At 36.0% G+C, this 21532-nt stretch overlaps 1 protein-coding gene across 2 annotated transcripts in view; it reads right to left on the bottom strand.

The window, feature by feature from the left end:
* The window catches only part of MYOM2 (myomesin 2), a 76386-nt gene that overhangs the window by 35020 nt on the left and 19834 nt on the right, over positions 1-21532 (bottom strand). For both annotated transcript variants that reach the window (XM_058800910.1, XM_058800911.1), the window contains exons 8-17: positions 20066-20154; positions 19935-19985; positions 19492-19656; positions 14378-14539; positions 12339-12480; positions 10571-10770; positions 9811-9864; positions 7183-7310; positions 4057-4240; positions 684-858 (exon numbers count right to left, since the gene is read on the bottom strand). In XM_058800910.1, the coding sequence (XP_058656893.1) occupies positions 684-858; positions 4057-4240; positions 7183-7310; positions 9811-9864; positions 10571-10770; positions 12339-12480; positions 14378-14539; positions 19492-19656; positions 19935-19985; positions 20066-20154 (1350 nt within the window). The remainder of the gene's footprint in view (positions 1-683; positions 859-4056; positions 4241-7182; positions 7311-9810; positions 9865-10570; positions 10771-12338; positions 12481-14377; positions 14540-19491; positions 19657-19934; positions 19986-20065; positions 20155-21532) is intronic.

The raw sequence follows: 21532 nt of genomic DNA, 5'->3' as shown, positions 1-21532 counted from the left end.
TGATTGATTTCAATAAAAATAAATATGATTTTCACAGAGGAAATTGCTTGAAGAATCTCATAATGAAGTTTGATATCTTCAGGAGGGAATAAGAAATCATCAGAAATTGAAACAGTGCTAGTGTCATGACAAAGGAATCAGAAACAGGGTCCACTGTTCTTTATCCAGAGATGTAAGAGATCAGGGAGCTCTGATGTTTCTGGAATGGGACACTTGGCTTTCCTGCACAATAGTGTCAGCTGCCAAAGCACTTTTGTCACCATATTTATAGCAGAAATGGCCTGACCTTTTGCTCTGTTATTCATGGACTATGATAAAGCTTTAGAATTCTCCCTCCTTTCTCATACTCTTCCTCATTAGGTCTGTTTACCCCACAATATAACTCATACTTTAAAAGGGCGTATTTTGCACTTTCCCGTGTCCAAGACACTCAGAATAATGTCTCTAGAGTTTGCTTTTAAAACTCAAAGTCAGGGAATAGAAAAATATATGAAAAAAATCAAAAGGTGAGGAGAATGGCCCTGCAATTCCGAAATCTTGGCTCGGAGAGTCTGCAGACTGTTTTTCTTCCCATTCATTCAACATTCTCCTTCAATTATAATCCTATTGCTTAGCACATAAATTGTCTTTAAAATATCCTGCAGTTTTCAAACTTCCCAAAAAGACAGGAATGTTATCAATACCTGTTATATTTAATAGGTTTATGGTTACTGGGTTCCCAGCGGTTTGATCCCACCACAGAATACTCAATGTAGTAGCCATACAAATCCTCTTCATGTTTTGGTTTATCCCATTGAACTACAACTGATGTTTTTGTATTCCTTGTGGCCACCACCTGACCAGGTGCAGATGGTAAAACTAAGAAAAAGAAATAAAACATATACATATTAAAAAATACATAAAAATAAAAGTTATTTGAACTAGATGAAACACAGTATAATTTGATCATATTTAATCACTACAGCTGTAACTATTCCTATCATGTTAATATTGTTATATGATATGCATTTTAATACATTTCTTTAAGTCTGCATACCTATATATATCTGTGTATACAAATATACTTTTTTCTATTTTTTTCTCCGAATGCTCTGTGAGGCTCCTTACCCATATGATTTTATACAGGTTTTATGATAGCCAATTATAGGACCACATATTTTCAAATATGAGTGTGGATAAAAGTATACAGACATGAAAATCTTCACTCACTAATTTCTCTCTCAAATAAGAGGTTGATGTATAGCCTATGTCCCTTTAGCATTACTGTGCCAGTAAGAAATGAACATAAACTATAGAGATATGATATCATGAGGATTAAGAAATAGTCTTCCAGTTAACTAATGACAGCCCCAATTCCAAAAATATGAGCTTTTCAGGATAACTTTAAGCATATATTTGAATGCCAAAAGTTTATCTAAAAGTAGCTAGATGAATGTCATAGAAGCATAGGAACACTGATTGGAAGGGATCTCTGGGGATCACTTAGTCCCTCTAGCCCATCACTGAGAGTGGGATCCTCACCAACACTAAACCAGTGTGTCAGTCACAGATTTGTATGAGTCTTGAAACCTTCTGACAATGGAGATTTCACAGCTTACCTGCACAACCTTTTCCAGCACTGCACTCTTGCACCTTGCACCTTTCTCGTTAAAAGAGTATGCCTAGAATGAATTTACTAAGCTACAATTTTTGGCTCTTGCCTTTATTTGCCATTTGACAATGCTGAGAAGTTTGACACCATCATCTTTGTAAGTCTTCAAACTAAATAAACACCTCTCTAATCATTCATATTCTCTAATCCCTCGATCATCTTGGTTGCCATACAGAGGACCTCTCCAATTTACAACAATCCCTGTTGACTAAGGAAGTCAGAACTGGGAAACAGCACTCCAGGACCAACCTCAACACCACCAAGTAAAAGTGGATAAAGCTTCCTCCAATCTGTTGACTATAGCTCTCTCAATGTACTGTAGTATGCAGTTTACTTTACATGCAAAGAAAGTTCATTGTCAGTTTACACCGATCTAAACAGATGAATGTGCATAAAAAGAACCAGAAATATTGAGATCCAAATGGAAAAAAAAAATCTTAGCAAGAACCAGCACAGAGTCTGTACACTATAAAATATCTGTCTGAGCTTTCACAATGCAAGAAATAAAGCAAGGTCTCAGCCTAATACATCAGGTTAAGACAAGCACCCAGTACTCGCCTTTTGAAGATATTCTAGTTTCCTCAGATTGATACTGCAGAGAACTGCATGCATCATGAAACAAAAGAAAGGCAGCATGTCTTCCACTTAGTCTTTCAACATTAAAAAGAATAATACTTAAATACTTTAGGCAATAAACTTGTAAGATCAAATGGATTCAGTCTGATAAATGTACCTACATTTAGGCTTTTATGTGTGTCTACAAGCACATATTCTTGAGCTGCCTCTGTAGTCAAAGAGCTAGGGCTTGACTCAGTTACACAAACAATTTAGGGCCATTTTGGACCATCTGTCACTTCTTCATGGAGTTGTCAGACATGACTCGGGAGATAGTACCTACAGTCCTCTGGAATGGCAAACTGAAAGCATTTGAAAAAGATGTCACTTTGGCCAGTTAAACTGAGCCTTCCATCAGTGCTTGGTAGGGTCCTGAAAATTATTCATCTCACCCCAAAACAGACACTGTACAGCTGGGTGATGTCGGGCAACTTATGACAACATCAGCCAGCTTATATTCCAGGCTCCAGTTGCCACAGTCAGAGCAGAAGCATCTACTGCACCTGTAGATACCTACATGGAAACACCTAAATTGAGATTTTAACCACAAACTGAATATTCCTTTACCACTCAATTAAACTGCATGATTTTAAGTATCATTTAGGATGGCCTAGGATGTCCTAACCATTCTTTAGTTTCTGCTCATAAGGTACCAACATTCACTGTGTAATGATTTCTGTCCCCATGAAGGTGTCCCTGTCACCCTTAAGAATATCAAATGACACTAAGTGCTGGCAACTAAAAGGAGCCAAGTGTTTCTGATATATTTTAGCTCAGGTAGCAAACTCTGTCTCTGAAAATAGTGCTGAAATTTCTCTTTAAAATAGATTCTTCTGCATTGTGCCTAATTTAAAGCTGTGAGTCATGCAGAAGGTGTTGTGTTAACCCCTAAGGGATAGCTGATTTTCTGTACTAAGTGCAATAAATACAGTGTTTTTCTTCCCTACCTTGGGGAATGTTGAACAGTTTAAATAATTTATATGCATTAATGAGACATCAAATCAAGAATATATGAAAGCAAAAAATGCTTTTCTTTGTCATGTAGTCACAGATCAAGCTGAAAGTATGGATTATATTTTTAACTGTGGTATATCAGATACTGTAAGTATTTTATATATTACTAGAAAGTGCACTAGTAAGATATGTGCACTTAAGGTGACAGTAATTAATACATCAAGCTGTTGTGTGTGGCTTCTGTAAAACTGCAAAAACAAAACAAATATTTCAAAAACAAGATTAATAGCCACTCCCTAAATTTTCATTTGTGTTTTTGAATGTGACCCCAAGATAGACACTTCATTTTCATTTGGAAAATCACCACTGAATATGTAGTTGTATCTTTCCCTGAAGTCTGCTCATCTGTATGACAGAGGAATAGTGCACTAGCAGCAATTTGCAACTCAGAATGCTAAGAAAGAAATGAAAGGTTACCTTATCTAGATGAAACTGTAGGGAATAAGGTAGTATATAATTACCTGAGCCAGCAAATATAATTATCAAAGTTAGTGATTAACCTATTTTTTGATGTCACATTATTAGAACACTAAAGAGCGAATAGCTAAAAATAATTATACTGATTATTGTTTTCAGTAGCAAGGCTTGTGATCACTAGGAAAATTCAGGGAAGTCTCTAAAATTTAGCATCTTGGCTTTTTTAAATCCGTCACAGAACTGAACACAAATAAAGTCAACTACTATTATTATAGTTATACTCTAATGAGAGTTGTCCATTTCCAGTTTGTAAAATATCTATTGTTTTTAATATTAATGTCTTGCAATTAATACCTTACCAATAGTATCTTGTGGTTGAATAGGTTCTGTGATTTCAGATGGATCACTGATGCCATTTTTATTTGCTGACAACACTCGGAAAACATATGGTTTTCCTTCTGCAAGGTCAAACACTGCATAGCGAGGAGATTTTACTGCAACCTGTGCATTGACTCTTTGCCAACTTCCACTGCCAACCATGGACTACAAAAAACAACAAAAAAGCCATGAATCATTTCTGTGAACTGTCAAAAATTGAACATATTGCTGTATTGCATCCTGTCATGAATTTATTTGAGAGCTATGAGAGAAGGATCACTCTCAAATGCCTGACTTAAACATATGCAAATTCTCATTGCTGCTGCATTCCATTACTCTACAAAAAGATCTGAATAGCTCACTGTCTCCTTGCCTGTCTCGGCTTCAATACATGCACACTTGTACATACAGCCAGCTTTCTTTCAGGGCTGTGACTGTCAACTGTGATTGGCCCCAAAGAATTACTTACATGTCCTGCAAAACTCACATGAACACCTAAAGGTTTGGAGTCAAACAAACAAGCCCTAATCCAAACTCTGTAGAAAGGTAGGGAGGGAAATGTTACTTTACTCACAACTTTATTTATTCTGTTGGGTAAGGTCATGTCCCCTAAAAGCATTCATCAAATAAAGTAATTACTTTTGTGTATTCTCAGTGCAGCAGCTGAGCTTATCATCACCACAACTGCAAATGGAGGAGAGCCAGAAAATCGGTACTCTGAGAAAAGTCTGCTGTCCATTTGATTTCCCACATAAACTGTTTACTCTAACCAAAAATTAGTCATGGAATCTTTCAGAAATTTCAGTAAAACTCAAGTGCCTAATAAACAGATTGAAGAAAATTTCCTTGGCACGTAGATAGGTGCATAGAAATTATATGTTTATAAAATTTTGGAACATAAAGTCTGGGAGCAAAATCTGATAGACTGTGTGAATTTCTTAGAGGAGCAACAGTGTTTCATGGGTGCTTGGAAACTACCCTTTATATAATGACACCTACAATAGACAAATAATAATGTAAACAGCTGGAGTCCATATATCAAAATCTTTCTCATAGGTACTAACCCACCTACGGTTCTCAACAAAAAAAAAAGAAATATTACATCAATTTTCTTCAGAATAAAAAGCTTTAAAATATGAAATAAATATTATTTTGCCATACATTTTACTTCTTGCCATGAAAAACATAAATTTCTGCTTTTCACAAAGAATCAGCATCGCATTTTGTTCTGCAGTTTGATTTGATTTATCTATCAAAAAAGTATTTCAGGAGAACATAGAAAATTATTTTCTTTTTGTGTCTCTGAAGGCTTTACAAATACATTTTTATTCTTCAGGATGGAATCTTCTTTATTTAAAATAAAATAGTTAGAAACTGTTGAAAATTAACAGATGACAGTGGAAAGCAAAAAACAAACATTCCCCTATGAACTGACTAAGCTGTTCATAGATACCAGTTATTTATGCAAAAATATTTTAGATTCAGGTATTAATTAGTACAACGAAGCTCTTTTTTCTAATAATAGCCTTTCTGTCCCTATTCTCACTTTCCTTCAGTAAGTCTCATGTTTAAATGAGACATTTTTTCATCATTGTCATTTACTGTGTACTGTTTCTGGAGCTATATAAATTTATTTGTATAAAACAAGCAGATACTGTATCTTTTCTAATTCATTCTTAGAATGAAATCATCCAACCAGATGTAGGTGTCCACTCAATGGAAAACTCTGAGCTTTTTATTTGGGCTATTTCTGCATATTCTGGAACTAATAAGGTGTTACCATGACAAGAGCTGGTTCAAAATCCTTACATCGATATTCCTGAAATGTGTAGATAAGCAAGAGATATGTAAGTGGGAATAAATGCAATAAAGGATTATATTTTATTACATAGAAAGAAAAACTAGATACTTATTTCTATGAAAATTTTCATTACTTCTTTTGAATCTATATGACAGACTGGGAGAAATGGTCACACTTGCTGGAAAATTTAACCAGTGAGTGGTGTTCACTTTATATCAATTTGTTCAACATCCAGCAAGTAATGATGATGAAGAGTGTAGAAATGGCCTATGGAGTTCTTTTGAAGTGGAGGGGCTTTTTGTCTGTCTGAGAGGGAAAAGACAAGCTGAGGGGCTGCAAAAAAATGAGTGACATGAACAGGACAGCTGGGGAATAAATTGTTGAGGGATGTGCAGAATTTTAGATGTGCAAAGAAAAAAATTGGCATAGTAAGGGCCTGAGAAAAGGCTGTTACAATATTCATGGTGCAAATTGAACGTGTGGCAGTTTTATGAAGAGGTTTAGTGTTTGTGGACTGGTAAGAGGGGGCATGTGCTAGAGGCATAATTTGTAAAAACTAAGTATAGCTTGACCTCAGTTTTAGAGGTCAGGTATGAGGCCCATTTTACCTACGAGGAAAGCTTTGTAACAAGTTGCTCCAACCCAATATAATTTAGAAACATGGTTCAGGAAGAGATTTATCTAAATTTTATTCACTTAGGTGGATGAAGAACAAACTTCTCATACTGTGAGCACTGAAGTCCCCTTTCAATTCAAAGAGAGGAGAAAGGCAGCCACAGAGTACCAGGGACCAGTGAACCTGAGACAGGCATCTGCCTCTTTGCTGACCTTACAGGGGATAAATTGGAAATGTCAGTGTATAGTAGATGCTGCCATTAGCCTGCATAAAGTGAGGATCAAATTATGAGTTACTGTTTATTCCTTGTTCTATCACAGAACTAACAGAAACTTCCCTTTTTTACAGAGAGATTGAAAATTTACAATTGTGCCTATAGGATTGTGAAAACTATAGATGTTTCTTTTATTTATTTTCTTTTTTAACTGCTACATACATAGTTATTTGTTCCCATTTCGACAGCAGTAAGCAAATAGCATAGGGGAGTACTTTTCTCTGGTCCTTGAATTTCAATGCTCATTAAAACTTGCAGTAAGACATTTGATTATCCATGCTTCTCTAATATCCCACTTCCAAATCCTGGAAGACCACAGTTTTATTGCCCATTCTGCAGATCTGAAAATGCTTTGAGTGTGACTGCCCACAGCAATGAAGCACCTTTCAACAGAACACCATTATACATTGCAGTACCTTCTCAATGAAATACGTCAGTGGCTCCCTGCCACGGGGAACAGGTGGATCCCAGCTGAGTACAACATATGTTTTGCTGATTTCTGAAGCATGTACATTGGTGGGAGGGCTTGGAATCTGAACATCCCCTGTAAGATTAATAAATGCAGCAAGTGTTAAACAGCAGATTAACTCCTGGGTCAGCATTCAGGGTACAGCTCATCTTTCTGATTCAACTTTGCAATGCTCAGCTATTAGGGGCTGTGATATCATCTGTGCAGTTCACCTGATCACTTCAATTAAATTTTGATAAATAAAACTTCAGTATTAATAGCTACTTACTTACTCTTTCAGTAAAGGTCAAATGTGCTCCCTGAAACTTTGTGCATTTGTCATACTTTTTTCTTTGATCACATTTTAATTACTTCAATCTCCTAGTAAAACCCTACTCACTATATACCAACATTTTTTGATCAAAGACAGAAGTCTAAAGACTTATTATGAGAAATTAGAATTTAAAAAAATAGCTGAAAGAGAAGTACAATCAGAAAAGAAGTTTTAAAACAAATAGAAAAGTGGAAAAAGGAGCAATTTATCCATAATGGCATTATCAGCTGTATAGTCTAAAGCATTTCTAAAATCTGTGAATCAGAGACACAAAAATATGTCACCAGCCCTCTGATGGCCCTACCACATAGTGTGGCCTGATCAAACCCCTCTCCCCACTCACTCTGCAGAGTCACCAGCAGTGTTAGAACCAACCTGCCTACCCTGGGCCAGCTCCTTTCATGGTCCTGCTCACTGACTGCAAAATGAGCAAAAGCTGGTTCTGCTATCCAAGGGATTGCAATGGGGTAAAACAGCACCAGATGGGAGAGTGACCTGTGATGGTCCTGTGATGGACCTCTACACAGCCCTGAAGAAGCTTTGACTTGGTAGTAGGTCAGAAGTAGCAACTCAGCAGACAACTAAAAATTTTTTCTTTGTGGCTTGTGATAGAAAAAGAAAAAATCTTTGTTCTTTGAAGGTAAATTTTTCTACTTCTCAGGCTAATAAAAGAGCATATATCCTCTAAATGTTTGTTTTTAAAAAAGAGAAAAATATTTCAGTAATAATCTCTAAATCATGGCAGTGATATTTTAAACTATATATATATTTCTGTAGAATGAACCAGACTCAAAATTTACACTAATACTATTTCATCATAAATCAAAACCAAACCTTTTTTAAAGCAAACTGACATATCCAATGAAAATTTATTTCTCACAATGCTTTCTATACTTGATTTCCTACAAATCTATTTTTTTCTTTCAGAAAGATACATGAATCAGCTGAGTTTAAGATGAAATTGATGACATATAGTCAAGAAAATTAAAATAATCCTTCACAGCATTAAGACAAAAGGCTTCCAAGTGATTCCAGGTAACAAAATCTCAACATGTTTTCTTTCATTCTTGAAAAACCAAAAGCTTCCATACTTTGTAATGATATAACATGGCAGTAGAGAATGGTTGCCAGAATGGGATATCAGCCTGCACTAAAAAGGAAAACCACCTGTGCTCTTTCAGAAATAGTCTCCAATCTTGCAGATGAAAGTAGTGATTTACATAAAAAATTATATTTCAATATTTATACTCTATTAAATATGAATATTCATGTGACAGAAGTCCAAATATCATTATTTATGACTATTCCAGAGTGGCCATTTACTGGACCTGATCATTCTAAGGCAATCCTGAGAGCAGAAGAATGATCTGTGAAGCCAAAGAAGACAATTACAATCTGATATTGTGATGTGCCTCTGATCCTGTAATACCCATATCAATTAATTTAGGGTTATTATAAAACCCTAAATTTAGGGTTATTATTATACTATTATAAAAATAGAGAAACTTCATCTGTCCTGTCCATGCTCCAGGAAAGCCATTTAATGTCTGATTCTCCTTCAAGCTACATTTGTTCTCAGACACTTTTTTTTTTAATTTTGATCCAATGTAGTTAATAATTTTAACAGTTTAAGTGTAAAGAAAGTCATTATTCAAGTATAAAAGACAAATCATTCCATAGAGAAACAACCAAAACCAGAAAAAATTCAAACTTTGTCTCAAAAGTTGTCAGGGATGTCTCCAATTCTCCTGAGGAAAAACACTATTTAGTCTATACTTTTAACCTTAAGAATAACCTCCGTATTCAGGTAGATATATATTATTTAAAGAACTGAGATGGATTGTGCAAGTTTTTATGAGAATGGCCATAACTTGCTCAAATAGTCAAAATCAGTTTAAAAACTATACTTAGCTCCCAGAAAGCTAAGTATGAAAGAGAGGAAATATGAGCAATCAAATGCCCAGTCAAATGGGCATTTAAATGTTCAGCCATTTAAGTCAGCTTAGCACTAGTAAAAGCAAAAAAGTGACAAAATGCTGTTGACATATAAAAGTTTTGCTGTTGAGAGTGCGATGTTCTCTATCTTTTTAGACATTACTCCTCTCTTGTGTTCTTTCAACCTTGCAAGTCATAATGTGGATGTATTTCTTAATATAGAGACTTTATCACTAGATGGATTTCTTTTCAAGTTATGTTTCTAGCTATGATGCAAAATTCCTGGTGAATAAGCAGATGTAGTGAAATTGCAGAAATTCTACATACCTTCAAGGTCATCCTTACTGATCACAATCTTTCTCCCTTCATCCACATGAACAACTGTTAATCAAAATATTCAATTAGTTTCTCAAACTAGTTCAATATATTTACAAATTTTGCAAATTATTGTTTTTCATGTGTTCAAAAGCCTGTATACCTCTGTTTCTATAATGTTGTTATTAAATCTTTTCCCAGATAGAGTCAACTTGAAGTCATATACTGGTTTTTTCACTTTCATAGGAAAGCAGGGCATGATAGGACAGTACTATTCAAAGATGTGCTAAATAGCAAGAGTCATAGTCACAGTAGATAGATTTGAGGCAGATTAGTAATCAATTGTGTCATGAAGTTCACTTTTTTTATAGGAATTAATCATAAAGCACACACACATACATAAAACACATATAAAGGAAATCTGAGCATATTCAGCTCAGATTTTACAGGCAACACTGGGGCAGTGCTTTAAGGTATTCATAATTACTTAAATTCCCCTCTGACCAAAAGGAGCACGTGAAACAGAAGATGTGCAAGTACCTGATATACAGAATCTGCACAGGGGTTTAGGACAAGGCTAAATCAATAAAACTACTCCCCAGGGTAAGCTGGCTTGCTCTATTCATGAAGAAGCTCTTATAATGCTGCTTTGCAGACTGCAGTGAGATATTCAATCAAAGGAAGAAATAAACTCTTCTCCTTAGGTTAACTGGGAAAACGGAATCCTAATTTAGTTTTTTTTTTTTTTTTAAAGAAGCCTTGAATAACCTACTTTGTGTTCTCTCCAGGTCAAGGGGGTCAAGTGCTGCAACTGGTTCGGAGGCTCGAGAAGGCCGGCTAATGCCGGCACTGTTCACTGCTCTCACACGGAACACGTACGACCGTCCCTCTTGAAGACCAGTCACAGGATACTTGCAGACTTTTACAGGAGCATCATTGCACTGGACCCAGTTCTCCAGACCTACTTCACATCTTGGAATAGCAGAAGGCAGACTTTGTTAGTATCACCTCACAATAAATATGCCCCATGAAACCCACACCAGGTCAGAACCACAGAAGTCACCTTTGCTAGACTGAGGAGATAAACCATATACCTCATTAATGAAAGTCACACACTTTATACACTTTCTCTGGTCAGCCCCACTCTGTTCATATTTTTTTCATAATGCAAAGATCACTTTTCTTCCATGGTTTTTGGCCTTTTCAAATCTATCTGCTTCCCTTCTGTTTGGTTTTTTTCCTTGTCATGTAAAGAATAAATTATTCACTTTCATTTTTAATATTCATCTCCACAGAACATGATGAATTTGCAAGATTCACCTAATGATTTTCATTTCATATTTTCAGGTAAACTTCTTGGTGTCTTTCCCTCCCAAAATGACTGGGCCACAGAGTATAGGAGTCATCAAGAAGAAGAGTGATATTCTCATGCTGAGTCCTTTGTGTGTACATATACAGTTTGTGTCCTACTAATATAAACTTTTGTGTAGAAAACTCTCTGTTGCCCTGACTGTACCAGAAAACCGTCATGTCATGATCAAGAGCTCCTTGGCACCGCAGTGATACAAGCAACATGTCAAATGGCACATCTGACTAGATGATACACAATATAGGTGAAATACTCCTATGATCTATGCATAAATTGGATATAGATGGTAGAGTCCCCAGGTCTCAAGTTAATTTCCTCATACTGACTGCCATTCATAAACCTCTATTTTTCCAGTTATTCCCAGACAGTTATCTTTGAATTACACCAAATGACAGGGAAGCAAATAGCAATGAGCTGCAAATGTTGCTTTTAAGTGCACAGCAGTATACATGATGAAATCATTTCAGTAAGGCTTTGCTGACTGACAGTTTCAGACACGAAGGATCAGATGATCTGCTCTGGCTACAAGGAGCAAGAACAAAACATAAAAAACAGTGCTTGGATCCCCTGCTCACCAGCTGCCTGCACTGAACTAAACCCCCAGCAAAATGCAAAGCTCACTGAGGGACAGAAGCCTGCCAGTCTGATTTAAACTACCAACTCCCAGGAGTCCAGGCCTTGAACTCCTGATGTACTACATTTAAGAAAGAAATAAAAACATAATGTAATAACTCCTAGGTTTCAGCTTCTGCAGTATAGAGATTAAAGAGGCTAAATCTAATTCAAGATGCCCATGAATTCTAGCTTTTATAAATTAAATACTGTCAGGGCTCATTCTCTGATGTGCCCATATCTATACTATTGAACGTTTTAAGCATATGATAAAATGTGTCTGCCTGCAAATATTACTTGGAATGGCCTCCAGCCCCTGCTAATTCCCAGACTATGCCCAGAATTGCCTGTGAAAGTACTAAATCATCTGGGCCAAAAGTTTGCCAGGGAACAATCTCGTAATTTAACGCAGTGTGTAACTGAGTTTCAGTGCCAAGTGTCTGTAAAAATACATCCAGAGAACACACACATTGAAAGGATATAATGGTATTTTTTTCTCTTCATTATATACATATTTCTGGCAATTAACAAAATCAAATAAATGCTAATATTTACATACTTGTCAACAAAATATCCAATAACAGGGCTCTCACTGGTTGTATTCGGTGGTTTCCAGGTAACAATAACATAGTCTCTGTTAGCATCATGGCATTTAACATCCATTGGTGCCCCTGGTGCTCCTGCGATCAATGCATCAGCATCTGGACCACAAATTAAAATAAATTGGTTTTGACTTCAACTCCTCTGATACACATCAAAAAGTCAAAGAGTATATTTTCAATTAATTGTGCTACTTGTTTATATGAATGGAAGCCCAAACATTTCATGATGTACTAATTCACTGCAAAAATGATTCAGAACCATAATGTCTATATTCTTATACAGACAAAATGTTCAAGGATATTTTTGAGAACAGAAAAGCTTTTTAGGAACCAAAAACATCTTGTTTTTCATGAGAATTAAAAGCTTAACCCACCCATGTGTTTTTGATGCTCTGTCACACTGAAAGCTGTGACTCAGTGTGTTACCAATCAGACCAAGGTACTCAATAAAAAACATGCAGATTAGGAAAAAAAATCTCTTTAAGAATGAAAAATTTGCAAACTCCTGGAACATTTATAACGCAATGGTTTGTTTATAGTCCTAAATACCACCTTTAAGATACCTTTTTGTGGCTTAATTTTGAGAGATATTGACTAATCTGGACCCACAACTCCTAATGAAATCTCTTAACAGGTAAAGTTCTCTCCCTTCAAAGGAAGATTTCTATAACAAAAAAATACCCTGTAGAGAGCCTAAATTTATAGAGTCTAAACCAAATCAGTTGTGAATTAGTTCATGCTCAGTATCAGATCACAGCCCTTATGAAAAAAGGCAAGAGAATGGCCAACAGACAACACTAGAGACTCCAGAGGACATGGCACAAGGCCAGGGTCCTGGGCATGCAAAGGCATCACATATAGTATAAAATAGACAAGAGAGATGCCTAAAATTTAGCCATCACTACAACAAAAACTTCTAAGAAAAATTTTTTATATATTAGTGGGTGTTTTTCACCTGAATAATGTCTTTTGTGGAATGTAACCTGGACAGAAATAGCTTTAGCAAATTGATCTCATTTTCCTAATGAGATCAGGATGCCAGAGTGGCTTGTTCAAGACATACTGCAAAGCTGATGAAGCCCTTGCACTACTCCAGTGAGGCAGTTGGATTTCAGACCTCTGAAAAAGACATTCACTACCTGTACCCCACACAAACTGTCTGGATGACACTCTCACAAGGCACATATGCTCTAATATGTTTCCAAGAAGAACAAGGTTTAAAATTAATACAGCTACAGTGGCCTCAGTGGGGCAGTTCTAGTTTGCCCACATCAAGGATGTTGTCCAATGTATTTGAGTGAAAGAACTGCTCAACCAGAAATATTTTTATCTTTCAATGAAAAAATATAAAATTGAATACTAAGTTCTGCTCACAGGTACATGTAGAAGTTCATTTTTACTTCACTGAGAGCTGTGCATGGAAATGTGATGAAAAATTCTAACCTTTATTCTATTTTAATACGTTTACCTCCTTTTATCTATGTCTCTTTCGAAAACTGCATTTCTTCAGTCAGCTAGTTTCTTACTGATTAATGACATGACTATGACTGGTATAGTGGTGGGAATATTTCTTTGGCTTTCTCCTACACGTATCCCTAAGACCAGGCACAAGATACAAGAATGCCCAACAAGGCTCATCCCAATGTCTAATCTCTAAAGCCAAAACCATTACAGTGAGAACTGATTGTATGCAAAGATGTTTATTTCCTACCAGGAAAGGAGGTGAAAAATAAAGAAATTAGTTGTTTCTTCACAAGTACTGTTTCTCTGCTTCTCCAGGGAACAAAATGTCATCAGGAGCATGCTCCTCTTGAAGCTCCCCATTCATGTGAGGTGACTGGTTTTTAGTACAGACTACTATATACAAATGAAATTACTATGAAATTCCACAGGGCTAAATTTCTTTCATACTTCAGTTATTACACAGGTCTTTTTCATAAAACTAAACTGCATAATGTTTTTTAATTTCTCCTCAAGAACCAGATTAAAAGTTTACCTCTTACAAACAGGAATGCACTGCATTCACTGATTCCACCTCTTGAAACCATGCGCAGGGTGTATAAACCTTCATCATCTTTGTTCAGATGAGAAAAGGAAAGAGCTGCCTGGCCTTCTCCAAAATACAGCTGTGTCCACTTGGAGTCCTTTAGCAGCACATCTGGAAGAGAAGACCCATCAGACACGTTACTGTGCTGCTAGAACAGCCTTCATCCTAGTGCAGTTCTCTGCCAACCAGGGACACAAACTAATATTTATGCCAGTTTTATTCAGAATTATAGTGCTTTGGATGCCATGGAAACTCTACAGAGAGTAAGCTGCATCTCTCTAAAATTATTTGATCAGTGACTTTTAGAGAACATGAGGTCTAGTAATATACTATGCAGTGCCAACCACAAAATTTCTATCGCTATTCTTTTGAATACACTAAGAGACAAAAATGTTACTCACACTTAGAAATACTAACATGAAAACCTGCCATACCCTATAATGAATGCAGGGTGGGACCTTGTTTCATTTTTAATAAGTTTTGCTTGCTGTTCAGGTCAAATTCCAGTTTACTCAATTTTTTCTTCCAAATTTAAAAAAATAGATTTTAATTTAATCCGAAAACTGCTATAAATATACACCAAACTTTGATCTTCAAGGCATGCCTGTTAAGCATTGAATTAAATTAAATTTAAACCTCTCAAAGGTGAGAGGTGGTGACCCATGATTAATGCATATTAATCTGATTACCTAGTGAAACCAGAGCAAAAAGTGAACAGGATGCTTTATGCTAGGCAAGGGACTTTCTCATGTCATCCTTTTAAATAACTGATTGGATTATTTTTGATTTTTTAACTCCCTAAGGCAAATCACATACAAATTTATTGTAATCAATGCAGCAGAACTGTATTTAAAAGATCTGAATATCTATGAATGTTCATTATTCTATAGCTTAAATAGATTTTGGAGCTGACACTCAAACATTTGCAAAGGAATCAGTGCTCTCACCTACCAGCTGAGTTTCATAAGCAGGTATAAAACATGACACACATTTCAATAACAAAGCATGTGCAAGACACAAGCTACTTAATCTTGCAGCAGTAAATTGCATAATCAGCTAAGCATGTAGTGGTTTTATGAGAAGCACACAAACTAAATTCCATCACATTCCTTCCTGTCCCCTTTCTGTCATGCCTGCCACAATGGTACTCAGACTTGTGTAGAGAGACATGATGTACTTTAAATTAAATCAGAAAATATCTTCATCTAGAAACTTTAACCAATGCATGAGCTCTGCAGAAAATCCTAAGCATAAAAATATTGATTAACCAGCATCTCTGAAAAGCTGGTCACTTATTTAGACTCAAAGTTTCAGTGGATTGGTAGCCACCATTGTTTGAGTATATAGAAATATAGGCAAGCCTGTAATGCTACTAAGGCCAGAATGACCCATTTCCATTCTTTAAGTGTACCTGATACAATTGAGGAGGCAGTTGTGTTTGGTAAGGGCAGAAAAACTTCTCTTCCCCACACAAGGCCAAAGATTCACCAGAAATTAACAGAAGCCTGCTTTTTTTAATGCAGTCTGGATGAATGACTTTGTAGGCAAGACAATTAGAATAAAGTTTGGACATATTTAAAAGTTCTAATAGAACAAGTATCCATAAGCCTGCCACAATAATATCACAAATACAAGTTCTCACTCTTCACAGTCTATTCATGTGTTGTGCTCTGTTATTTTTCCCAGAATTTACTTGCAGAAGACTAATCCTCAGAAATAGTGTGTCTCAAACCTCAGAGGCTGTTTATAATATGTAAGATAATTTTCCTAATACATGACTTTGATTAAAATTCATACAAAGAGCGGGCAACTACTATATACTGAAATTTATTTTCATCATTTATTTTTTTGTTCTGCTGAAATTTTAGCTAGATTCTTCACTCCATGATTTTTCCTTCTGAAATCCATTATTTTATTCTAGATTACAATATGAATGGCTGCAGAATGCTGGTACACAAAGCTTTATAGTATTTATATTACGTTAGAGATCAATAACGGAAAATTCCTATTATCAGCTGAAGTCATGTCCAGATTAGATATACATTCCTGAGGCATTATTTTGATTTTGTTCTTTCAGTATCTTGACTGGTTCTTTCAGTATCCTAAATTGTTCTAAGTGGGCCATGAATAATAGGCATATTCATGTTTGTGAAATCCCAAATCAGTTCAGAGGATTTCACTGAGCTGACTTATATGCCCTTAGGAGTCTACTAGATACCCTCAGTAAGGCTCACTAGTGTGAACATTATTTATACTAGATAAACACATACCTCTCCTGTGTATAATTATAAGTAAATCATACATATCCATCTCAGGGCTTTAGTTACTATTATTTGATTAACACAAACTGAAAAATTTTAGGAAGAGTACTGTTAGAATGCATGAAACAGAAGCCTCTCTGAGTCCCTCAGAGAGAGAAAGGAGGGCAGTGACTGAATTGGAACCTTTAGAGAAACTGGAATATATTAAACCACACAGACATGAAGTAGAAGTGTAAGTTTCAGTTTTAAGTGAGTAGAAACATATCTTAAGTGCCTTACGAGACTGTGTTAGCTAGTAAAAAGCCCTGAAGCCTACTTTAAAGTTCAGAAGTGTTACCTTTCAGAAAATTAATTTAGCTCCAGACATAAGGAAAACATAGCAGAACATTGCTTGCATTTCTAGATAGAACAGATTTGCATGAACAGATAGAACTACGTGCACAGATTTTGTGTAAGAATTGACACTACTTCCACACATTAGAATTAAGGTTGGATAGGTGCAGAAAGAATGCTTTAGAATCGTGTTTTCAGCCGATTGCATGATTCATGAATAAAATCCCCCTGTACTGGGATGCAAACGAGGCGGCAGTAACTTCTGCTAACTGCTACTGCTTCTGCTGCTTCTGCTCGGAACATCGGGACTCTATGCCAGAAAGCTTTTAGCACAGACCTGGATACTCTCAACTCTTCGCCTTCGAGGCTGCTGTATTCATGCAATAAACAACTTCACAACAACAGCTCCTGTCTCTTCGAAGACTCAAGACCCACTCATAATTCAACAGAGTACAGTCTTAATGCAAGAGCAGAATTAAATATTATCTCTCTAAAGAACCAGAATGTCTTAAGCACATGAGGTTGGACAAGTTATTAACTCCTCATTGCTCATATTTATGCATTGCTTCCAGCTCTCAAGGGACTCAACACAAGGAACTGTAGCACATAACAAAGGTTTGTAATGCATGAATTCCTGCTGAGTTTTGGAAAAAGTTCTGCCAGTTAATGCATCTGTATACGTCTTGGAAATATTGTGATCCACGTACTTGGAATGAAGGAAAAATCTGAGCTTGTATGTAACATCTTATTTCACAGAAGTAGAATAATGGGATGAACACCTATCTGACTCCCTACCAAAAATCTATTGGCTTAAAAGAGAACAAGTTTTCATCTCAAGTTTTCACAAATAAGGACTTATTAAGTTAAATAAGGGGAGAAAAAAAGATCATAGTACTGTTACATATCAAGGAATTATCTTGTCATTATAAAAGAACAAAGAAAAAGAGTCATGAGCTTTGGTTCATAGTGCAAGAAAATTTCATGTCCAATGAAAAGTGGAACAGTACTACACATTCCTTGAAAATTAAAAGTTCTTCTTAGCTGAAGTTTCAGATCTAGAATTTGAGAGATTTGGCACTTTGTGAAACTGCACCCAGTAAGACACAAAGCAAAGGTACCCTTGAAAATGATGAACTATCATCTGATGGTTCATCTGAGAGTGAAGTAAGAGATTTTTTTTTAAAATCCTGAAGCATATAGCAAAATTCCTGTATCTTTCAGTGGGAACAGAATCTGAATTAAAGTATCAGCCTTAGATTTTAGGTTATTCAAACAGAAAAAGTAATTTTCATTATCTCATATTTTTTACTTTAGTGACATCTAATAGCTCATCACAAGGAAGTATCCACAATGACAGAAAAATAGGAATGAAAAATTCAGTAGCAGTTTTTCCCTGAAGAATCAGATGTGAATCTGTGTAAAACCATAATGTACATGAAACAAAAGGCACAAAAAGCAGTAACAAAATGGTTCTTCTTCTGATTTTTGTAATCTTGAATTTTCTTGACTGCCTTATTAATCTTACTGTAATTTCTTAGTTTATTCATCACATTTTATCCACTATGGAAATTTCTGCCAATTTTTTTGGGACCAGTCTGAACACCAGTCTTGGAAGTCCACCATTCTCAAATGTGGTCCATCTGGGGAAAGGTCTAACCACTCAAAAATAGCCAAGGCGTTCCTTAAATCTTCAGGTAGAATAATTATTTTACAATCCTACACAGGTTGTGGTTGATGAAAAGTGGTGGGTTAAATATCGACAACAGGCTGCTATCCTAAGCTCTAAGTAGCTAATTTTATATTTTAAAACCCTTCTTTGCTGCAGTGAACAAACAGTACTCATCCAGGGTTTGTGTACCAGTCACCCCAGTATATGATAAGTTTAGCAATGTTGTTCTGAGTGCTTCAAGGTAAGACTGTTTCACTTGGCATGACACAGGTTTTCACAGACAAAAGAGACAAGGAAGAAACCCATTAACATGGCACATAAAAAGCAGAGCAAACATATGTGTATCAGGCCTGGCTTCTATAAGTATTGCCTAACTGATTTAATATGATTTTAATATAAAATTCACAATAAATGCTGGAGCAAGATGAAGGGGAGAGCCATACCTCAGTACTTCAAACTTTAATTTACTGCCCTGTGAGTACCCTTCAGCTCAGTGGTCACAGTATTCAACTATGAGTAATTTTGAAATCTAAGAACTGGCTTTAGATCTCTTCCAAGTAAATGTTCTAACTATTGTACTATCACAATATGAGGTTACCTCCTGCTGCTATTAATGTGTGCTCAAAAATTGTTGACCAAGTCACTTAATTGAGAGTGCAGGACTATAAATTCTAACTAGAGATATTTTTTTTCTCTATCCCAAATTTAATTCTGAGAATATAACGCTCTAAACCTCACCTGCATCCTCAATGTCTCCTCCAGCATTTTTCAGGTAGATTCTATCCAGTGTAATAACTTACCATCTCTATACCACTCAGCACGAGGTCGTAGCCTTTTCAACTCTGGAGTGATCAACATAGAACACTTCAAGGTCAGTGTTTCACCTTCAGTTGCAAAAGTGACTCCAAACTTCTCCAGAAACTGCACATCAATGTGGGTGAAGCAAACATCATGTGACAGGGGCACTATGCATGAGAAAATGAAAGGGTTCTTGAGTACAAGTAAATTGTACTTGGCACAGATTAGTGTCTGATCTGAGCAGGAGATGAAATTTTCTGTTATATTGTATGCTGATCTAGAAATTTAACCAGGAAAGCAGGAGTATCTGGACAGCTCCTACTGTAACTCAATACTTAGAAAGCAAAGTCAGAAGAAACAAGTTGTATCCAGTTTTCTCATCTGTAAAACATTGCCCTGACAAGAGGACATAAATTATCTAAGCAAATAGAAAAAAAAGGCTTACAGTGGAAGGGCATTAGCGCAGCTGGGTGAGGCTCTTCCTCCTCTCTGAACCCTATGAATAAACATAGAAGAAACATTCAATGACGTGAGCATTATATTTATTTATTGTTCTAAATATGAAGTAGGACTTACTTCGCACAATCACAGCACAATTAGTTGATGCCTGACCGTGGACGTTTGTTGCAACTGCTGAATAGGTTGCAGAATCATCAAAGTCAGCTCTGAAAAGGGGAAGGAGAAAAACAGATGTCTCTTTATGCAAAGAAAAATTCTCTTAATGCTTGATATTACAAGCTAAACTATGTCAACCATCAGGAAAGTGTATAAAGCTCTTTACTGGTAGGGAAAGTGTAGAAAGCTCTTTGCTGTCTACACAGTGCAAGAAATCCATGAAAGACAATCAGGAAGCTGCAACTGTTTTTAACTGCAGTTTTACCTCAGTTTAGTGTGCAGGCTGCATTAACTTTAGCAAACTGGAAATGACCTTTAGAGAATGATCAAAAGGAGATAGCTGGACAATGCCAGTCTGACTATTCCCTTTCTGTATGTAACCTTCTTTAATCCATCTTGCCTTTCTGCCATACTTTAGAAAAGAGACATAGAATAAAAGCATATGTCATTCCTGCTAAAATTGTGCCTTCTGTGGCTATTCCCATCTGGCAGACACTAGTATTTTTTGCTCTCTTATATCTCAATCCAGGAAAATGATAAAAACTCAGGAACACTGGTCAAAATTGTTTATGTGCATACAAGGTTTGGTTTGTTTGACATTTTAGTGAGAAAAAAAATTCATTATGCTAGGACAGTATAAACAAATATAAAGCAAAAAATGATTACTTGGTACAAAACACTGATAGATTGTCTCACTTAATACATCCTTCCTTGAAGTTCCATGAGCACATATATGACCAGTTAAGGTATAGGTACAAACCTTGATGCCCCAGTTCTTCTCTTATTTAAAATGGAGTCCATCATGAATCGTTTATTCAGTAATAAATTTAATGGAGGCCACACAAAAGTTTTCAATTATGAGATACAATAGTGTGAATGCATCAATTTAGTTTCTTCTCAGAAGAACAAATTTGTGTCTTTTTGGAAACTGCCAAGTGATGAAATTCTGATTGCACTTGTCCTCTAAAAGGTCATGTATCCCAGATGCGGGAGAAGGAATATGTGAGGAGGTTTTATGGAAATTGCAAAACAGGATGCCAATTTTGGAGTATATAGCAGCTGTCACAGAGACATCAGACACCTATTTTTCACTTTTTGCATATTTCTGGACAGTGTCATATCATAAAATGGTACTATCAGTACTGTGATGGCTAAAGCACAACTAGATGAAAATCCCATTAAATTGCAATTTATCTCTAAATTTACAGGTCTAACAGCTCCTCCTGGAGGCAACTCTACAGCCACATATTTCACAAAATCAAGAAATCAATTGCAAAGTCTATCATACAATTAATTATCAAAGACATAAGAATAAGTCCTAAGACTAGACTACAGTCTTAACCAAAAAGCCTGCAGTTGGGTAGGAAACCCTAGTACAGTCTGGACAGGCATAGTGAGACTGAAAAACAATTTAAAAGAATTGAAATC

Source organism: Ammospiza caudacuta, chromosome 3 (assembly GCF_027887145.1).
Source record: "Ammospiza caudacuta isolate bAmmCau1 chromosome 3, bAmmCau1.pri, whole genome shotgun sequence".
Lineage (NCBI taxonomy): Eukaryota > Metazoa > Chordata > Aves > Passeriformes > Passerellidae > Ammospiza > Ammospiza caudacuta.
Note: the sequence above shows the minus strand (reverse complement) of the source record. Positions and strands in the feature narration are given on the sequence as shown.